The 16,895-nt window shown below is 42.0% G+C and overlaps 1 protein-coding gene across 9 annotated transcripts in view; it reads left to right on the top strand.

Annotated features, from left to right (window-relative positions):
• Positions 1–16,895, top strand: part of MLH3 (mutL homolog 3) — a 38,718-nt gene that overhangs the window by 11,861 nt on the left and 9,962 nt on the right. For 4 of the 9 annotated variants that reach the window (XR_004057274.1, XM_030930359.1, XM_030930357.1 and 1 more), the window contains exons 4-8: positions 18–122; positions 1,568–1,640; positions 7,165–7,236; positions 8,803–8,914; positions 10,291–10,450. Coding sequence is in view for 7 of the 9 variants with exons in the window: in XM_030930359.1 (XP_030786219.1) it covers positions 18–122; positions 1,568–1,640; positions 7,165–7,236; positions 8,803–8,914; positions 10,291–10,450 (522 nt within the window). In the remaining 2 variants the exon portion in view is untranslated. Of the gene's footprint in view, positions 1–17; positions 123–1,567; positions 1,641–7,164; positions 7,237–8,802; positions 8,915–10,277; positions 10,451–16,895 lie in introns of those variants that run through there. The other 5 variants (XR_004057275.1, XM_030930361.1, XM_030930360.1 and 2 more) reach the window with 3 other exon arrangements.

Below are 16,895 nucleotides of genomic sequence, written 5' to 3'. Positions count from 1 at the left end.
TTGCTGAGTCTTTCTAGGTTGCTGTTGATGTAAGCAGTGGCCAGGCTGAGAGCTTAGCAGTTAAAATTCACAACATCTTGTATCCCTATCGTTTCACCAAAGAAATGATTCATTCAATGCAGGTAAAAGATTGACTTCAAAATCTCATAAATATATGTATAAGGCCTAACTCTTCTAAAATTTGATTTATATAATGATATAGACCACCTCAGTCAAGGCACGTGTGTGTGTGTGTGTGTGTGTGTTCTTACCTTACTAGAACTTTTATCATCAGAAGAGAAAGCAAGGAATTAATTATAATTACAAAGAAAGAAATGTCTTTAGTAGTGTGAGTAGGTTTGGAGGGAATGAATTATGAATTCGGGCTGACAGTTTCAAGGATTCTCAAGGTTCTCCTGCAGAAGATTATATATTGACTTTATATTTGGCAATAATTTATAAATCAATAAAGTCCTTTAGTGACCTTGTCCTTCAGTGTGCAACAGTGCCCTTTTAGAAATGACCCTCTACTGTGTGAGCCCACGCACGCTTGGGAAAGCCCATATTGAGGAGTCCATTCACAAAAGGGACCCTTTGTCTGATCTGCTTTTCTACTTTGCCTTCTGTTTACCACCGTGGCTGTCTTTATTCCCTTTGTTTTTAGTAAGGAAACAAATTGGGAGGCTAACAGATTTAGGCAAACTCCTAACCTGGCATTGACCTGGTACCAGAGCAGGCAAGCAGTTGATCCAGAAATAGACCCTGGGGCAGTGGTTAGGCTCGGGGGTATTGGGGAGCATCATGTACCTAGACAGAGAGGAACCACCAAGGTCTAAAGCCACCAGTGGCTTTTAACTTCCTTCTTTAATAGACTAGCGGCCAGGCACGGTGGCTCTCACCTATAATCCCAGCACTTTGAGAGGCCATCCTAGCTAATACGGTGAAACCTCGACTCTACTAAAACATACAAAAAATTAGCCAGGCGTGACGGCGGGCGCCTGTAGTCCCAGCTACTCAGGAGGCTGAGGCAGGAGAATGGTGTGAACCCGGGAAGCGGAGCTTGGAGTGAGCCAAGATCATGCCACTGCACTCTAGCCTGGGTGACAGAGTGAGACTCCATCTCAAAAAAAAAAAAAAAAAAAAAAAAAAAAAAAATTTAAAAATAAATAAATAAAAATAAATAGACTAGTTCCTCCAAAATAGTTTTCCTTGCTTTCATATAAATTTTAAAAATTTATTTCGGTCTGTATGTTAGCAATCTCTGGTCACATGACCTGTTCTCAAGAGTCACTCTGTTGGGAACATCTCAGGCCTTCTCTAAAGTATTGCTAGCACACCACTCTGAGAAGTGGGTGTTTGTCTTCCCCTGTCGCCTCCCTCCCCTTACATCTTCTGATCACTCCACTTGTCCATTCTTTCATCCTTCCTAGTGACTGTTTCTGGTTCATCAGAACCTTACCCAGTCTCCGAGAAAGGAGTGTGATAAGGCAAACAACTCTAAATAAAATACAGTTCTGTATCTTTCTATGCAGATAAACCTTTGCTAATTTTTATTTAGTGTTGTACCACTTATTTGAATGTCTGACAGGTTCTCCAGCAAGTGGATAGCAAGTTTATTGCCTGTTTGATGAGCACTAAGACTGAAGAGAATGGTGAGGCAGGTAAGAATAGAGTTTAGCCTGAATGACTAACCAGCTGGTCTTCTTGTAACTTTTTTTAATGGTTATTTTTGGTATATTTCAATGATTTGGATGGATCAGGGAAAGCCAATCTAAACTAAGAATATTATGAAGGCTGGGTGCGGTGGCTCACACCTGTAATCCCAACACTTTGGGAGGCGAGGCAGGTAGATGGCTTGAGGCCAGGAGTTCAGGACCAGCCTGAGCAACATGGCACAACCCTGTCTCTACTAAAAATACAAAACTTAGCTGGGCATGGTGGCATGCATCTGTAGTCCCAGCTACTCAGGAGGCTAAGGCACAAGAATCGCTTGAACTTGGGAGGCATATGATGCAGTGAGCCGAGATTGTGCTATTATACTCCAGCCTGGGCGACAGACATTTAGTTTTATGTTCATACACATACATATACTCAGGATGCACATAAAACTATCAAGAGTATTTACTTTGGGAGTGAAAATGAGGGTGTGCAAAGGAAGTATTTCATCTTTTACTTTTTTTGTCTTTTTTATTTTTTCCTTTTTGTGGAGAACGGGGTCTCGCTATATTGCCCAGGCAGGTCTAGAACTCCTGGGCTTAGATTGTCCTTTCACCTCTGCCTCCCTAAGAGCTGGGATTACAGGCGTGAGCCACCATGCCTGGCCTATCTTTTACTCTTTTAAATATTTTCTATTGTTTGACCTTTTAATAATATTTTCATGTTTTCCCTTTATAATAATAGAAAGTGTATATAATGAACTCTGCTAGATTTGTCAATATTTACACAGAATCTCTTGGTGACCTGCTGTAATGAAACAATAATAGTTTGTAAATATATTAACTCATTCAACAAGTATTAATTGAGTGCCCATTGTATGCCAGGGACTGTACCAGGCCTTAGAGATACAATAATGAGAAAAGATATATATGCGAGAGAAAAAATAATCACACAAACATAAAATTTTAATTCTAGCCCTTGTCATGGAGGAAGAGATACAAGATGCTGTAAGAACTGTATTGGGAGATTTGATTTCATCAGGGAGTTCAGGGAAGTGCTTCTTGGTAAAATGAGGTCAGAATATGAATATGAATTAACTAAGTAAAGAAAGGAGGGAATAACATAATGCAATTTGTAATTTATTCTCCTCAGTGAGTGGAAACAGAGCAAGGGGAACTGGAGATGAGGCTAGAGAATTAGGTAGGAGTCAGATCTTAAATGCCAGCTACAAGCTTTGCTTTGTCCCAACACCATTGGAAACCATTGAAAGCTTTTTTTTTTCTTTTTCATTTTTTATCATTTGTATTTTGATGTTGTTTTTGGGGTGGTACGTGTCACATCACATTTGCATTTTAAAAAGATTGCTCTGGTTGCAGTGTGAAGAATGGAGTAGGAGTAGGGGTGGAGTTCCAGTTAACTGTAGAGTGACTGTTAAAAGAATATTATAAGGCCGGGCGTGGTGGCTCAAGCCTGTAATCCCAGCACTTTGGGAGGCCAAGACGGGCGGATCACGAGGTCAGGAGATCGAGACCATCCTGGCTAACACGGTGAAACCCCATCTCTACTAAAAAAATACAAAAAAATCTAGCCGGGCGAGGTGGCGGGCGCCTGTAGTCCCAGCTACTCGGGAGGCTGAAGCAGGAGAATGGCGTAAACCCGGGAGGCGGAGCTTGCAGTGAGCTGAGATCCGGCCACTGCACTTCAGCCTGGGTGACAGAGCGAGACTCCATCTCAAAAAAAAAAAAAAAAAAAAAAAAAAGAATATTATAATATCTGAGACATGGTTAGATGGGACCAGGGTGGACTAGAGAGTAGTGAATGTATTGGAAAGATATTTAGGAGATAGAGTCAGCAGGGTTTGGTGATGGATTGGATATGGGGAAGGTATGTAGAAGATGACTTCTGGTGTTCTGGCCTCCATAGCTGAGTGGATGATGTTGCAGGACCTGGGTTGCAGGCAGAGCAGAGAGGATGAAAATCATGAGTTCAGTCTAAGTTCTCTTTGAAATGCTCCAGAAGAGATGTCAAGGCAGCCGGGCGCGGTGGCTCAAGCCTGTAATCCCAGCACTTTGGGATGCTGAGGTAGGCGGATCACGAGGTCAAGAGATTGAGACCATCCTGCCCAACATGTTGAAACCCAGTCTCTACTACAAATACAAAAATTAGCTGGACATGGTGGCAGGCGCCTGTAATCCCAGCTACTTGGGAGGCTGAGGCAGGAGAATGGCGTAAACCCGGGAGGCGGAGCTTGCAGTGAGCTGAGATCCAGCCACTGCACTCCAGCCTGGGCGACAGAGCAAGACTTTGTCTCAAAAAAAAAAAAAAAAATGTCAAGAATGTGGTTGGATATTACAAGTCTGGCCTAGAGAAGTGTTCTGACATGGAGATACAAATTTGAGCCATCAGATGCAGAAAAGTGGTCACTAAAACCCTGGATATAAATGTTACCACCTAGAAAAAAAAAAATGAAGAGTGAGGAGAGGTCTTGAATCTAGAATAATTCTAGCACATAAGAGCTGGGTAGAAGAGGATGAACCAGCAAAAGAGACTGTGAAGGAACAGCTAGAGAAATAGGAAGAAAACAGAAGAATGTTGTGTTGGAAAACCAAGATATCATGCCAAACGGTGCCAAAACATTAAGTAAGATGAGGACCATCTGATTTTGTGACAGTAGAGATCAGGGATTTTAGCAAGTGAGAGCTGTTTCAGAGAATAGACAGGACAAGATGCTGATGGTGCTAATGGAGACTGCAAGGACATACTCAGGAATGTGCCTGTGACATGGAAGAGAGGGACCACAGAGGGTGAGGGTGACAGAGGACTTTTTTTTTTTTTAAATGGGAGAATCTTGAGCATATTTACAAGGGATGCTTGATGGGATAAAGTTCCTGAAAAGGCCTGAGTGGCTGAGCCCTGAGCAGCAGTGGAGGGCTGGCTCCAGCTTAATAGCACCTGCAGGCAAGTGCTTCTAAAGTTTTAGAGCATTTATTCTCTATGTATTTCAAAATATTCCCTTTACCTTGTTTAGCAAATGTCATAGTGGATCAAAGGCAAATTAACCTAAAGTTCTGTGAGAATTATCATGAATATAGAATTTGTGAAGATAAAATTCTTGTAGTTTTACTATTTCTAGAAAAGTAATAGTTTTTTTTTGTTTTTTTTTTTTTGAGACGAAGTTTCCCTCTTCCTGCCCAGGCTGGAGTGCGATGGCGTGATCTCAGCTCACTGCAACCTCCGCCTCCTGGGTTCAAGTGGTTCCCCTGCCTGAGCCTCCCGGGCAGCTGGGATTACAGGCGCCGCCACCACGCCCGCTAATTTTGTATTTTTAGTAGAGACGGGGTTTCTCCATGTTGGCCAGGCTGGTCTCGAATTCCTGACCTCAGGTGATCCGCCCACCTCGGCCTCCCAAAGTGCTGGGATTACAGACGCGAGCCACTGCACCCAGCCAATTTTTTTTTTTTAAGTTTTCATTATCTGGAATTCTTTTTTTTTTTTTTTTTTTTTTTTTTTTTTTTTTTTTGAGACAGAGTCTCGCTCTGTCGCCCAGGCTGGAGTGCAGTGGCGGGATCTCAGCTCACTGCAAGCTCCGCCTCCTGGGTTTACGCCATTCTCCTGCCTCAACCTCCCGAGTAGCTGGGACTACAGGCGCCCGCCACCTCGCCCGGCTAGTTTTTTGTATTTTTTAGTAGAGACGGGGTTTCACCGTGTTAGCCAGGATGGTCTCGATCTCCTGACCTCGTGATCCGCCCGTCTCGGCCTCCCAAAGTGCTGGGATTACAGGCTTGAGCCACCGCGCCCAGCCCATTATCTGGAATTCTTTGTTGTTTTTGAGATGTCAGAATCTCTACTAATGGTACTCAAGGTGGGTGTAGCCACGAAATCTGCAGATGTTAAAAGAAGCAAAATGGATCTGTTGAAATTTCTCTTTTTTTTTCTTTCCTTTTTTTTTTTTTTTTTTTGAGACGGAGTCTTGCTGTATTGCCCAGGTGGGATTGTAGTGGTGAAATCTCAGCTCACTGCAGTCCCCCTCTCCCGGGCTCAAGGAATTCTTCTGCCTCAGCCTCCCAAGTAGCTGGGAGTATAGGCACGCACCACCACGCCCTGCTAATTTTTGTATTTTTAGTAGAGACTGGGTTTCACAATGTTGGTCAGCTGATCTTGAATTCCTGACCTCAAGTGATCTGCCCTCCTCGGCCTCCCAAAGTGCTGGGATTACAGGCGTGAGCCACAGGGCCCAGCCAGAATCTGCGTTTTAATAAGATCCCCGGGTGGTATGTGTGCCCATGAACGTTTGAGAAGCCCAAGTCTAAGGCAGGACAAACATGGCCCGAGGGGAATCCGGGCATCACCTGTTTCTGTACAGCCAGGGAGATGAGAATGGTTTTTACATTTTTTAATGGTTGGGGAAAAAAAAGAAGACTATTTCTTCACACATTAAAATTATATGAAATTAGTATTTCAGTGTCCATAAATAAAGTGTTTTTGGAACACAGCTACAATATTCACATATTATCTGTGGCTGCTTTGGCTCAAAAAGAATTGTTGAGTAGTCATGACAGAAATTGTGTGGCCCAAGAAGCCTAAAATATTTATGATCTGGCCCTTCAGAAAACGTTCACCAGCTTGTGATCTAAAGTGCACTGGAAGTACATTCTTTATGGGTTTCCAAGTAGCTTGTACACCAAGAATAGCTGATTATAACAATGTGTTGTTTAGTGATCCTTTATCATATTAAAGTTGAATTAATAAGGCAAAATCAGTATTTAAACATAAGAATTATACATTCAAGCTTCAAACTTGAGGAAACGCCACTTTGAGTTTTGTTTTTTTTTTTTTTTAAGATGGAGTTTCACTCTGTTGCCAGGCTGGAGTGCAGTGGCCCAATCTTGGCTCACTGCAATGTATGCCTCCTGGGTTCAAGTGATTCTCCTGCCTCAGCCTTCTGAGTAGCTGGGACTACAGGCGTGTGCCACCATGCCCAGCTAATTTTTGTATTTTTTAGTAGAGACAGGGTTTCACCATACTGGCCAGGATGGTCTCGATCTCTTGACCTCACGCCCGCCTTGGCCTCCGAATGTGCTGGGATTACAGGCGTGAGACACTGCACCCAGCCCTGACTTTGTTTTCTAAATGAGATACTGGTGAACTAAAGAGTTTCTTAGTTTACCTTTTGTTTCCTAAAAAATGAAATTATGGGGAAAATAATAAACTTATAGGATAAAACTTACTAATACTGGTAATCTCTGGGGAGAGAAACTAGAAGGGGTGGGAGCAAAGGTATAAAGGAGACTTTATTATATTCCCTTTTGTGCCTTTCAGAATTGGAGCTGGGATCCAAACTTATGGGATAAGTTTGCTATCATTTTCCCCATAATTTCATGTTTTAGGAAATAAAAGGTACAATAGTTAATACTCAGAATGTTTTGTCTTATGCTGTTGTTAGTTTGAATTAAACCTTGTCTCTCCTCACACACGATGGGCGTCATCTTGCTCTGAGAATCTGAAAGTTCACAATCCTTGCTCATCTAGGTGGAAACCTGCTCGTGCTGGTGGATCAGCATGCTGCCCATGAGCGTATCCGTCTGGAGCAGCTCATCATTGGTAAGGATCTGTTCGCAGCCAGAATAAATTTGAGACTCCCAGCAGAATCAGTATTCCTCAAAGAGCTTTTCTAACTGTGACTGTTGTGAGAAAGCACACTTTGTACTGTATGTTAAAAAATTAAACTAAAGTCCTCCAGTTTGCCTGTGTTATAACTGAAAGAATGTGGTAGTTCACTAATTGAAAGATGTGGGTCTTATTTATGTGGTCAGAGGTGTATTTGCCGGATGTTACGAACAACCCAGAGGTACTTGAGGACAGGCTGCTTACTCTGACATCCAGCACAAAGATCTGCCCCTCCATATGCCCGGTGATCTTGGCATGCCTTCCCATACTCCATCAGGCAGAGACCACTGGCAGCTCAGAAGGCCCAGTATGCTGTTTTGATTTTAAAATTTAGTTTGCTTTTGAATATGCAGTATAATCAAATAGACCCAATTCTGAAAGGCACAAAAGGGAATGTAATAAAGTCTCCTTTCTATCCGTGCCCCACCTCTCCTAGTTTCTGTCCCCAGAGACAACCAATATCACTGGTTTTTAAATCTATCTTTCCAAAGCAATATATGCTTTTTATTTTTATTTTAATTTAATTTTTTTTTTTTTTTTGAGATGGAGTTTCGCTCTTGTTGCCCAGGCTGGAGTGCAATGGCGTGATCTCGGCTCACTGCAACCTCCACCTCCCAGGTTCAAGCGATTCTTCTCCCTCGGCCTCCCTAGTAGCTGGGATTACAGACACCCGCCACCACGCCCGGCTAATTTTGTGCTTTTAGTAGAGACGGGGTTTCTCCATGTTGGTCAGGCTGATGTCGAACTCCCAACCTCAGGTGATCCGCCCTCCTCAGCCTCCCAAAGTGCTGGGATTATAGGCATGAGCCACCAAGCCCCGCTTTTTTTTTTCTTTTTTTTTTTTTTGTGCTACCCTTTTCCTCATCATGAGGCAGTGTGTTCGCCAAGTGGTAAAATACCAGGAAAGTCTTTACTACTGTGGCCAATGAGTAATGTCAAAGAATTAGGCAAGGAACTAAGGAGTGCTTCATGGACTAGAATGACAATGATATTACTACTGTTTTCACTTTTCCTTATAAAATGATGGCCTAAGAGTTGGGAAAGATATAGCAAAAACAGTGTTAGAAAAACTTACCTCTACAGGCCCGCCACCATTTGAGAATAGTACTAATTCTCTCCAGAGACTGGGAGACCCTGCTCAAGGAAAGGGAAGCCTTCTGGAGCCATAAGACTGTGTGGTAAACCCACATATGTCCCTGGTAATCCACATTATTCACCTCTGTCATCAAAACCACATTTATTAACTACAGGAACATTGCCTTGTTCATCTGAATGTAAGATGCAAGTCTTACATTTCTTATTTTGAAAAATGTTACCAAAATTGTTAATAGGCTGAATATTTATTAGTTTGACTTTAAAAATGGAAATCCAAAATCTAAAACTGAATATTAAACATTCTGCTATGGATTAGAATGATTATCTCAAGGCTGTGCTTTATTTTTATCTGAATCTAGAAGACTTCCCTTCCTACTCTTAACCCATTCATCTTTCTGCCAATAGATTCCTATGAGAAGCAACAGGCACAAGGCTCTGGTCGGAAAAAATTACTGTCTTCTACTCTAATTCCTCCACTAGAGATAACAGTGACAGAGGAACAAAGGAGACTCTTATGGTTAGTACCACCATGAGAATGTGATGTTGATGGTATCAATTCTCACAATAATTCTGTGAGGAATAAGCATAACTATTGTTCCATTTCTCAGATGAGACCAAGAGAGGTTATAAGACTTGTCTAAGGTCATAGCAGTTATTAAGTAGTAGAGCAGGCACTCAAAGGCAGGTCATCTGACTCCACAGGTCATCTGTTTCCTTTTTTAAAATATATTTTTTTCTGCATCCAATCATCCATTAAAATATTTAATTTTTGAGACATGGTCTCACTCTGTTGTCCAGGTTGGAGTGCAGTGGCGTAATCTCTGCTCACTGCAATCTCCACCTTCCAGGCTCAAGCAGTCCTCCCACTTCAGCCTCCCAAGTAGCTGGAACTACAGGTGAGCACCACTATGCTGGACTAATTTTTGTAATTTTTTGGTAGAGATGAGTTTTTGGCATGTTGCCCAGGCTGGTCTGAACTCTTAGGCTCAAGCATTCCTCCCACTTTGGCCTCCCGAAGTGCTGGGATTACAGTCGTGAGCCACTGCACCCAGCCTGTTCTTTCCACTGTATCCAAGATGGTGAGTATAGGATAGAGTTTCCCTGATAATTTTTTCCAGCAATTGGCTTAGAACACTCTTCTCATTTCTTGGAACAGTCTGTGTTTGTGCCGTGCTTTGTGAAAGCAAAGGTTCTGCAGTAATTGGTCCCATTCTTCTCTGCCTTGGTGCATTCTAGACTGTTAGTTTTCATTACCGTAATCATAATGTGAAGAAAGTAAAACACTGGGATGTAAGGAAGAGGCAAATCATGTAGTGAGTCACAAGATAGGGCATCTTTCCTCTTCTAGGCAGCACAAATTATTGAAAATGAAAAAGAGAATTTTCTCCCAGTATGTTTCAAGTTTGGGAATATGATACTGCCAGTAAATCTTTTTTCCCTGTGACATAATTTATAGTAGAGGCAGATCTATTTACTTAGATCCCGTTAGTCAGGACTTCTCAGTTCCGTGGGCTATTAATTACCTCCCTGTTTTCATGTTGATTCAAATCACTCTCAGACCTTTTCTTCATGCCAGACTCCGTTAAGTGCCAGCAGCCAGAAGTTAGCAGTTCCTCAATGAAGAAAACACACTTAGAAACAAGACTTAGACAAAGATTGATTCTCAATGGAAAAGAGAAAAACAGTAAAGATTACTATAATTCAGAAAGGAAATTTGATAATAAAAAATCCCAAACACACACATAAGTGTGAGAAAAACAATACAATTGTTAAGCCCTGTGGCAGCTTTTGAAAAACTATCAAGTAGTATTTGGAACCAGCACTGAAGTGCAAATGAAGTAGCCCTTTTTTTTTTTTTTTTTTTTTTTTTTACATTTGAGGTTATCTCTTTAGGTGTTACCACAAAAATCTGGAAGATCTGGGCCTTGAACTTGTATTTCCAGACACTAGTGATTCTCTGGTACTTGTGGGAAAAGTACCACTCTGTTTTGTGGAAAGAGAAGCCAATGAGCTTCGGAGAGGAAGATCTACTGTGACCAAGAGTATCGTGGAGGTAAGACACAGCTGCAGATGTTAAGGAAATTGCTGAGTGATGGTAACCTCATATTTTGTCTGTAGGTTCTCTGAATTCATCTTTTCTTCAACAAGTATTCATGGTATTTACCTGCTGTGTGCCAGGAGCTAGAAATTCAGAGATGAATTAGCTCAAAATAAGGAAGAAGGGCATTTAAAGAATTATAGTCAGTGAACTTTGGCTAGTACAGGTTTGTGTTTTGCTTTCTTCCCAATATGATAACGGTCATGAAAACTAAGAGTCTAGAATGCACCAAGATAGTTTTTCGGAAGTGTTATGGAAATATAGAATGAATTCTGTGCCTGGGGAGGTGGAGTCAATGAAACTGTCACAGAAAAGCTGTTTTCTTAAGAAAAGTTTTTACTTTTGAAAGACCAGGCCTCACTCTGTTGCCCAGGCTGGAGTGCAGTGGTGCAGTCTTGGCTCACTGATCTCCTGGGCACAAGCGATCTTCCTGTCTCAGCCTCCCAAGTAACTCGGACTAAAGGCACACACCACTGTGCCTGGCTAATTTTTTCCTTCTTTTTTTTTGTAGAGATGGGGGTCTCACTATGTTGCACATGCTGGTCCTGAACTTCTGGCCTCAAGCAATCCCCCTGCATTGGCTTCCCAAACCCCTGGCGTTACAGGCATGAGCCACTGCACACAGCCAGAAAAGTGTTACAGAATAGTGAGAAACTAGGCCGGGCGCCATGGCTCATGCCTGTAATCCCAGCACTTTGGGAGGCCATGGCGGGTGGATCACCTGAGGCTGGGAGTTCAAGACCAGCCTGACAAACATGGAGAAACCCCATCTCTACTAAAAATAGAAAATTAGCCGGGCGTGGTGGTGCATGCCTGTAATCCCAGCTACTCAGGGGCTGAGGCAGGAGAATGACTTGAACCTGGGAGGCAGAGGTTGCGGTGAGCCAAGATTGGGCCATTGTACTCCAGCCTGGGCAACAAGAGTGAAACTCTGTGTCAAAAAAAAAAAAAAAAGAAAAAAGAAAAAAAGAATAGTGAATAGTGAGAAACTGCTGAGTACAGAAGAGGGCAGAAGGGCATTCTATTCAGAGGAATACATATCAGAGACTTGAGGCACATCCTATGTTTAGGGAACTATAATAGATATGGCTCAAATTAAGATCTACAGTTACCCTTTGGACAACTTGGGTCTGAACTGCACAGGTACACTTATATGCAGATTTTCTTCCACCTCTGCCACTCATGAGACAGCAAGACCTTGCTGTCTCTTCCTCCTTGCTCTTCTTCCTCCTCCTTAGCCTATTCAATGTGAAAATGATGAGGGTGAAGACCTTTATGATGATTCATTTCCACTTAATGAATAATAAATTCTTAACGATTTTCTTAACTTTTTTTTTTTTTTTTTTTTTTTACGATGCCCAGGCTGGAGTGCAGTGGCACAATCTCAGCTCACTGCAACCTCTACCTCCCAGGTTCAAGTGATTCTCCTACCTCAGCCTCCGAAGTAGCTGAGATTACAGGTGCACACCACCACGCCCCCGCTAATTTTTGTATTTTTAGTAGAAATGGGGTCTCACCGTGTTGGCCAAGTTGGTCTTGAACTCCTGACCTCAAGTGATCCACCTGCCTTGGCCTCCCAAAGTGCTGGGATTACTGGCATGAGCCACCATGTCTGGCCAACATTTTCTTTCCTCTAGCTTACCTTATTGTAAGAATACAGTGTGTAATATATACAACACACAAAATATGTGTTAGTCGACTGTTTATGTTATTGATAACGCTTCTGGTCAAAGGTAGGCTATTGGTAGTTAAGATCTGGGGAAATCAGGCCAGGTGCAGTGGCTCATGCCTGTAATGCTCCCAGCATTTTGGGAGGCCAAGGCGGGCAGATCATTTGAGGTCAGGAGTTCGAGACCAGCCTGGCCAACATGATGAGACCCCCCCGTCTCTACTAAAAATACAAAAAATTAGCCAGGCATGGTGGTATGTGCCTGTAATCCCAGCTACTCAGGTGGCTAAGGCATGAGAATTGCTTGAACCCAGGAGGCAGAGGTTGCAGTGATCGAAGATTGCTCCACTGCACTCCAGCCTGGGTGACAGAGTGAAACTCGTCTCAAAAAAAAAAAAAAAAAAAAAAAACAACTGGGGGGAAATCAGAAGTTATACTTGGATCTTTGACTGGATGGGAGTTGGCTGTCAAGGTCAAATCATAAAATAATTTAGCATATTCTACTAAGTAGTTTGCATTTTATCCTATAGGCAGCCAGTGAAGAATTTTAAGCAGGAGAGTAAGGTCCATTTTAGATTCCTTTCCAAATATGATTACTTTACATATATGTTTTGGTAAAGGTTTGGAAAGCTACTGCTGGATGTGGCATTGGAGGTATTAGAGAGGAGTATTACTTTTTACTTTGATTACTTATATGTTTCTTTTATAGCAAATATCATTTATTTTGTCTTTATTGTCTTTTTCCTCTTCTGTTTTCTATTATAGTTTTCTTTATTCCTTTTTTTTTTTTTTTTTTTGCTCTACTGGTTTAGAAGTTATATATTCCATTTATATCCTTTTAGAGATTAGCCTTAACTTTTAGCATGCATACTTATCACAGTTTAAAAGTAATTCATTTCTGTATCCTCCTCTAGCTGTACCAAAATCTTATAAACCGTTCATTTCCTCCCATCTTCCATGTTGCTGTCTAGTACTTTAATTCCACCTTGTTTTTAATCCCCTGGTGGTCATTTATTTTATAGTCAATCTTCATTTAGTTATAACAAAGTGTTCACCAGAGTCTTTGTTCACCATTGCCTCTTGCATCCTACTTATTCTGTGTTCTTTTATGTTCTGTTTTTTTTTTTTTTTTACTGAAGTAAATCTCTTAAAAGATCTTTTACCCACAAATAGATCTTGAGACAAAAAATACAAAAATATAAAAATAAATAGAAGTTATTTTAGTAAGAGTCCATGGACCAGACATGGTAGCTCATGCCTGTAACCCAGCACTTTGGGAGGCTGAGGCAGGCAGATCACCTGAGGTCAGGAGTTCGAGACCAGCCTGGCCAATGTGCTGAAATGCTGTCTCTACCAAAAACACAAAAATTAGCTGGGCGTGGTGGCGGGTGCTTGTAATTCCAGCTACTTGGGAGGCTGAGGCAGGAGAATCGCTTGAACCCGGGAGGTAGAGGTTGCAATGAGCTGGGATCACGCCATTGCACTCCAACCTGGGTGACAAGAGTGAAACTCTGTCTCGAAAAAAAAAAGTCCATGAATGATAAGCTGTCTTTTAAAGTTTCTTTATTTTCCCTTCATACTTGCATGATTATCTAGCTAAAAACAGAATTTCACATTGCCAGTTATTCCCCCCACATTTTGAAAATATTTCACTACTTTTGACTTTCTATTTTATTTATTTTAATTTATTTTATTTTATTTTTTGAGACAGAGTCTCACTCTGTTGCCCAGGCTGAAGTGCAGTGGGGTGATCTCAGCTCATTGCAACCTCCACCTCCCAGGTTCAAGCGATTCTCCTGCCTCAGCCTCCCAAGTAGCTGGGATTACAGGTGCCCACCACCACGCCTGGCTAATTTTTGTATCTTTAGTAGAGATGGGGTTTCACCATGTTGGCCAGGCTGGTCTCAATCTCCTGACCTCAGGTGATCCGCCTGCCGTGGCCTCCCAAAGTGCTGGGATTACAGGTGTGAGCCACCACACCCAGCCTGACTTTCTGTTTTAGCCATTGAAGTCCTTTGTCAATCCAATTATTACTCTGTAGGTAATCTGATTTTCCCTCTGGTTGCTCTTGCAATGTTCACTTTGTCTTTGGTGTTCTGCAATTTCCCTATGAAATATCTTTGTATGGATTTATTTTCATTTCCTTCTGGAGATTCGCTGTGCTTCTTCAACTTGGAAAGTATGCAGTCATTATCACCTCAAACCTTTATTTCCCATTCTCTGTGTTGGAAATTTTGTCAGATATCTACTGGGCCTTATCTTTCTACTCTCCATGCCTCTTCAAATCTCTTCCGTATTTCCCATTGCTTTCTCTCTCTGTGATACATTCTGCAAAATCTCCTTTTATGTTCCAGTGAACTAAAGGATCTCTTCATCTTGTGTTTAATTATGTGTTTAGCTTATCCACTGAGTTTTTTATTTCAGTGACTAAATTTTTAATTTCAATGACTATATTTTTTATTTCCAGAAGTTGTGGTTTTTTTCCCCCAAATTTCACTCGTCCTCCCTTGGTGTCCTGCTTTTTTCATTAGTGTTCCTACTCCTTTATCCCTGGCTGTCTTTATTTGGAGCACAGGCAAATCCACATCCACATCGTCTAGAAGTCTGAAGTGCTGTACTAATTACTAAAATAGTAATATCTAAAATTAGAAGATAGATGTAGTAGATAAATTGGGGGATAGATTGATGTGGGAAGATTTGAGTCAGAGAGAGCAGCTGAGGGGTTATTGCAGTCGTGCGGGTAAGAGAAGATGAGGATTGGACTGAGTCAGTAGCAGAGGGAGTAGAGAGGAGTGACATATTTGAGACAGAATTTGGGAGGCAGAAGCAAGAGGACCTGGTGAGCAATCGAATGTGAAAGAATAAAGGAGAAAACAAAAGCAACAGTGATTCTGAGGGTTGTAGCATGGGTGGCTGAAAGGACGGTGGTGCCATTGACAGAGAAGGGACACAGATGGGGAGGAACAAACCTGCCTAGGAGTTCCATGGTGAAGCTGGGTTTAGACACAGTGAATGTGCCTTCAGGTGGAATGCCCAGCGGATAGGCAGACTTAAAAGATCTGGTGCTTGGAAAAGAAATCTGGGCTGTACATAATATCTATCTGAGAGTTAATAGTATATATATATTGATAGTATCAGAAGCTGGAGAAGGGCCTTGAGGAGGCGAGGTTGTCCAGGGAGAATATGGAGAGTGAAAAGGAAGAGAGAAAAGGGTGGAGCCTGTGGAACGTCAGCATCCAGGGTGCATATGCTTTGGCAAAGGTCTGGAAAGCTCTGCTGAAAAGAGGAAATTCTAAGGGTGGCTGAAAATACTTGGTTAGAGAGGGAGGAGGAAAACCAGGAAAAAGTAATATTGCCAAAACTAAGGAAAGTTTTAAGCAAGGAGGGAATGGCCAATAATGGCTATGAAGTAGAGCCTGAAACGTTGGACTTGGCTGTCATGTGGACATTAGTTGTCTTGTGGAATCATTTCCTGGGGATGAGGTAGGGCAGAAGATAAGAGTGCAGTGAGTCAGGAGCGTATGAAGCAGGAGGAAGTGGAGCTAAGTAGACTACTCTTTCAAGAACTTTGGCTACACACAGAAAAAGAGAGATGGGGTGAGAGCTAAAGGTTAGAGGTGGTTGGGAAGTGTGGGGTGGGATTCAAGGCTGAGGAAGGGTGTTTGTTTGCTTTAAGACAAAAAAGATCTAAGCACATTTGCAGGCCAAGGGTGAAACATTCAAGAGGAAGAGCTCTTGGATCGTCTTGGCTTTGCACTTTCCAGAATCGCCTCTGGTTCAGACAGACTTTGCTCTGCTTCCAGCAAAGCTCTTTCCTCTCCACAGACATACTTTCTCTAAGACCCCTGCTCCAAATTGTCCTAAATCCAAAAGATAGGATCTGTTAGAGTCTTTTATTGTAATTCAATCCCTAAATATGTAACCAGAAAATTATAAGAAAAACTTTTCCTAAAGGAACTTCAAAGACTACTGTTAAGGAGTTTATTTCAAATGGAAACAAACCTCTGGTTTCAGAAAATCTTGATTATGCTATGTCAGGCAGATCAGGAGAGATTTTTGTGTGATTCTGGAAGAAGCTGGAATAGTTTTGGTGTTTTGAGGAGGTAGCTACTTGAATCCTAGCAGCTGAAAGATCATTAATACATCCTTCTATAAAGCTCTATCTTCTAGCCTGATGAGGAGGTAGAGGCTGCAGTGAGCCGAGATTGCGCCATTGCACTCCAGCCTGGGCAACAATGAGACTCTGTCTCAAAAAATTAAAAAAAATAAATAAATAAGGCCAGGCGCAGTGGCTCACAACTGTAATCCCAGCACTTTGGGAGGCTGAGGCAGGCAGATTATCTGAGGTTGGGAGTTTTGAGACCAGCCTGACCAACATGGAGAAACCCTGTCTCTACTAAAAATACAAAATTAGCCAGGCGTGGTGGTGCATGCCTGTAATCCCAGCTACTCAGGAGGCTGAGGCAGGAAAATCACTTGAACCCAGAAGGTGGAGGTTGAACCCAGAAGGCGGAGTTTGCAGTGAGCCAAGATCATGCCATTGAACTCCAGCCTGGGCAACAAGAGTGAAACTCCATCTCAAAATAACTAACTAAATAAATAAATAAAAATAAAATAATATTAATTATCCAGCATTAAACAGACCATTGGAATATAAAATGGACTGAGATGAGACCCATCACCCCTTCACTAGGCTTACAAACAGATGTTTTACCATCCCAGATACACAAA

This window comes from Rhinopithecus roxellana, chromosome 5 (assembly GCF_007565055.1).
Source record: "Rhinopithecus roxellana isolate Shanxi Qingling chromosome 5, ASM756505v1, whole genome shotgun sequence".
NCBI lineage: Eukaryota > Metazoa > Chordata > Mammalia > Primates > Cercopithecidae > Rhinopithecus > Rhinopithecus roxellana.
The sequence above is the reverse complement of the archived record's forward strand: the minus strand, read 5'-3'. Positions and strand labels throughout refer to the sequence as shown.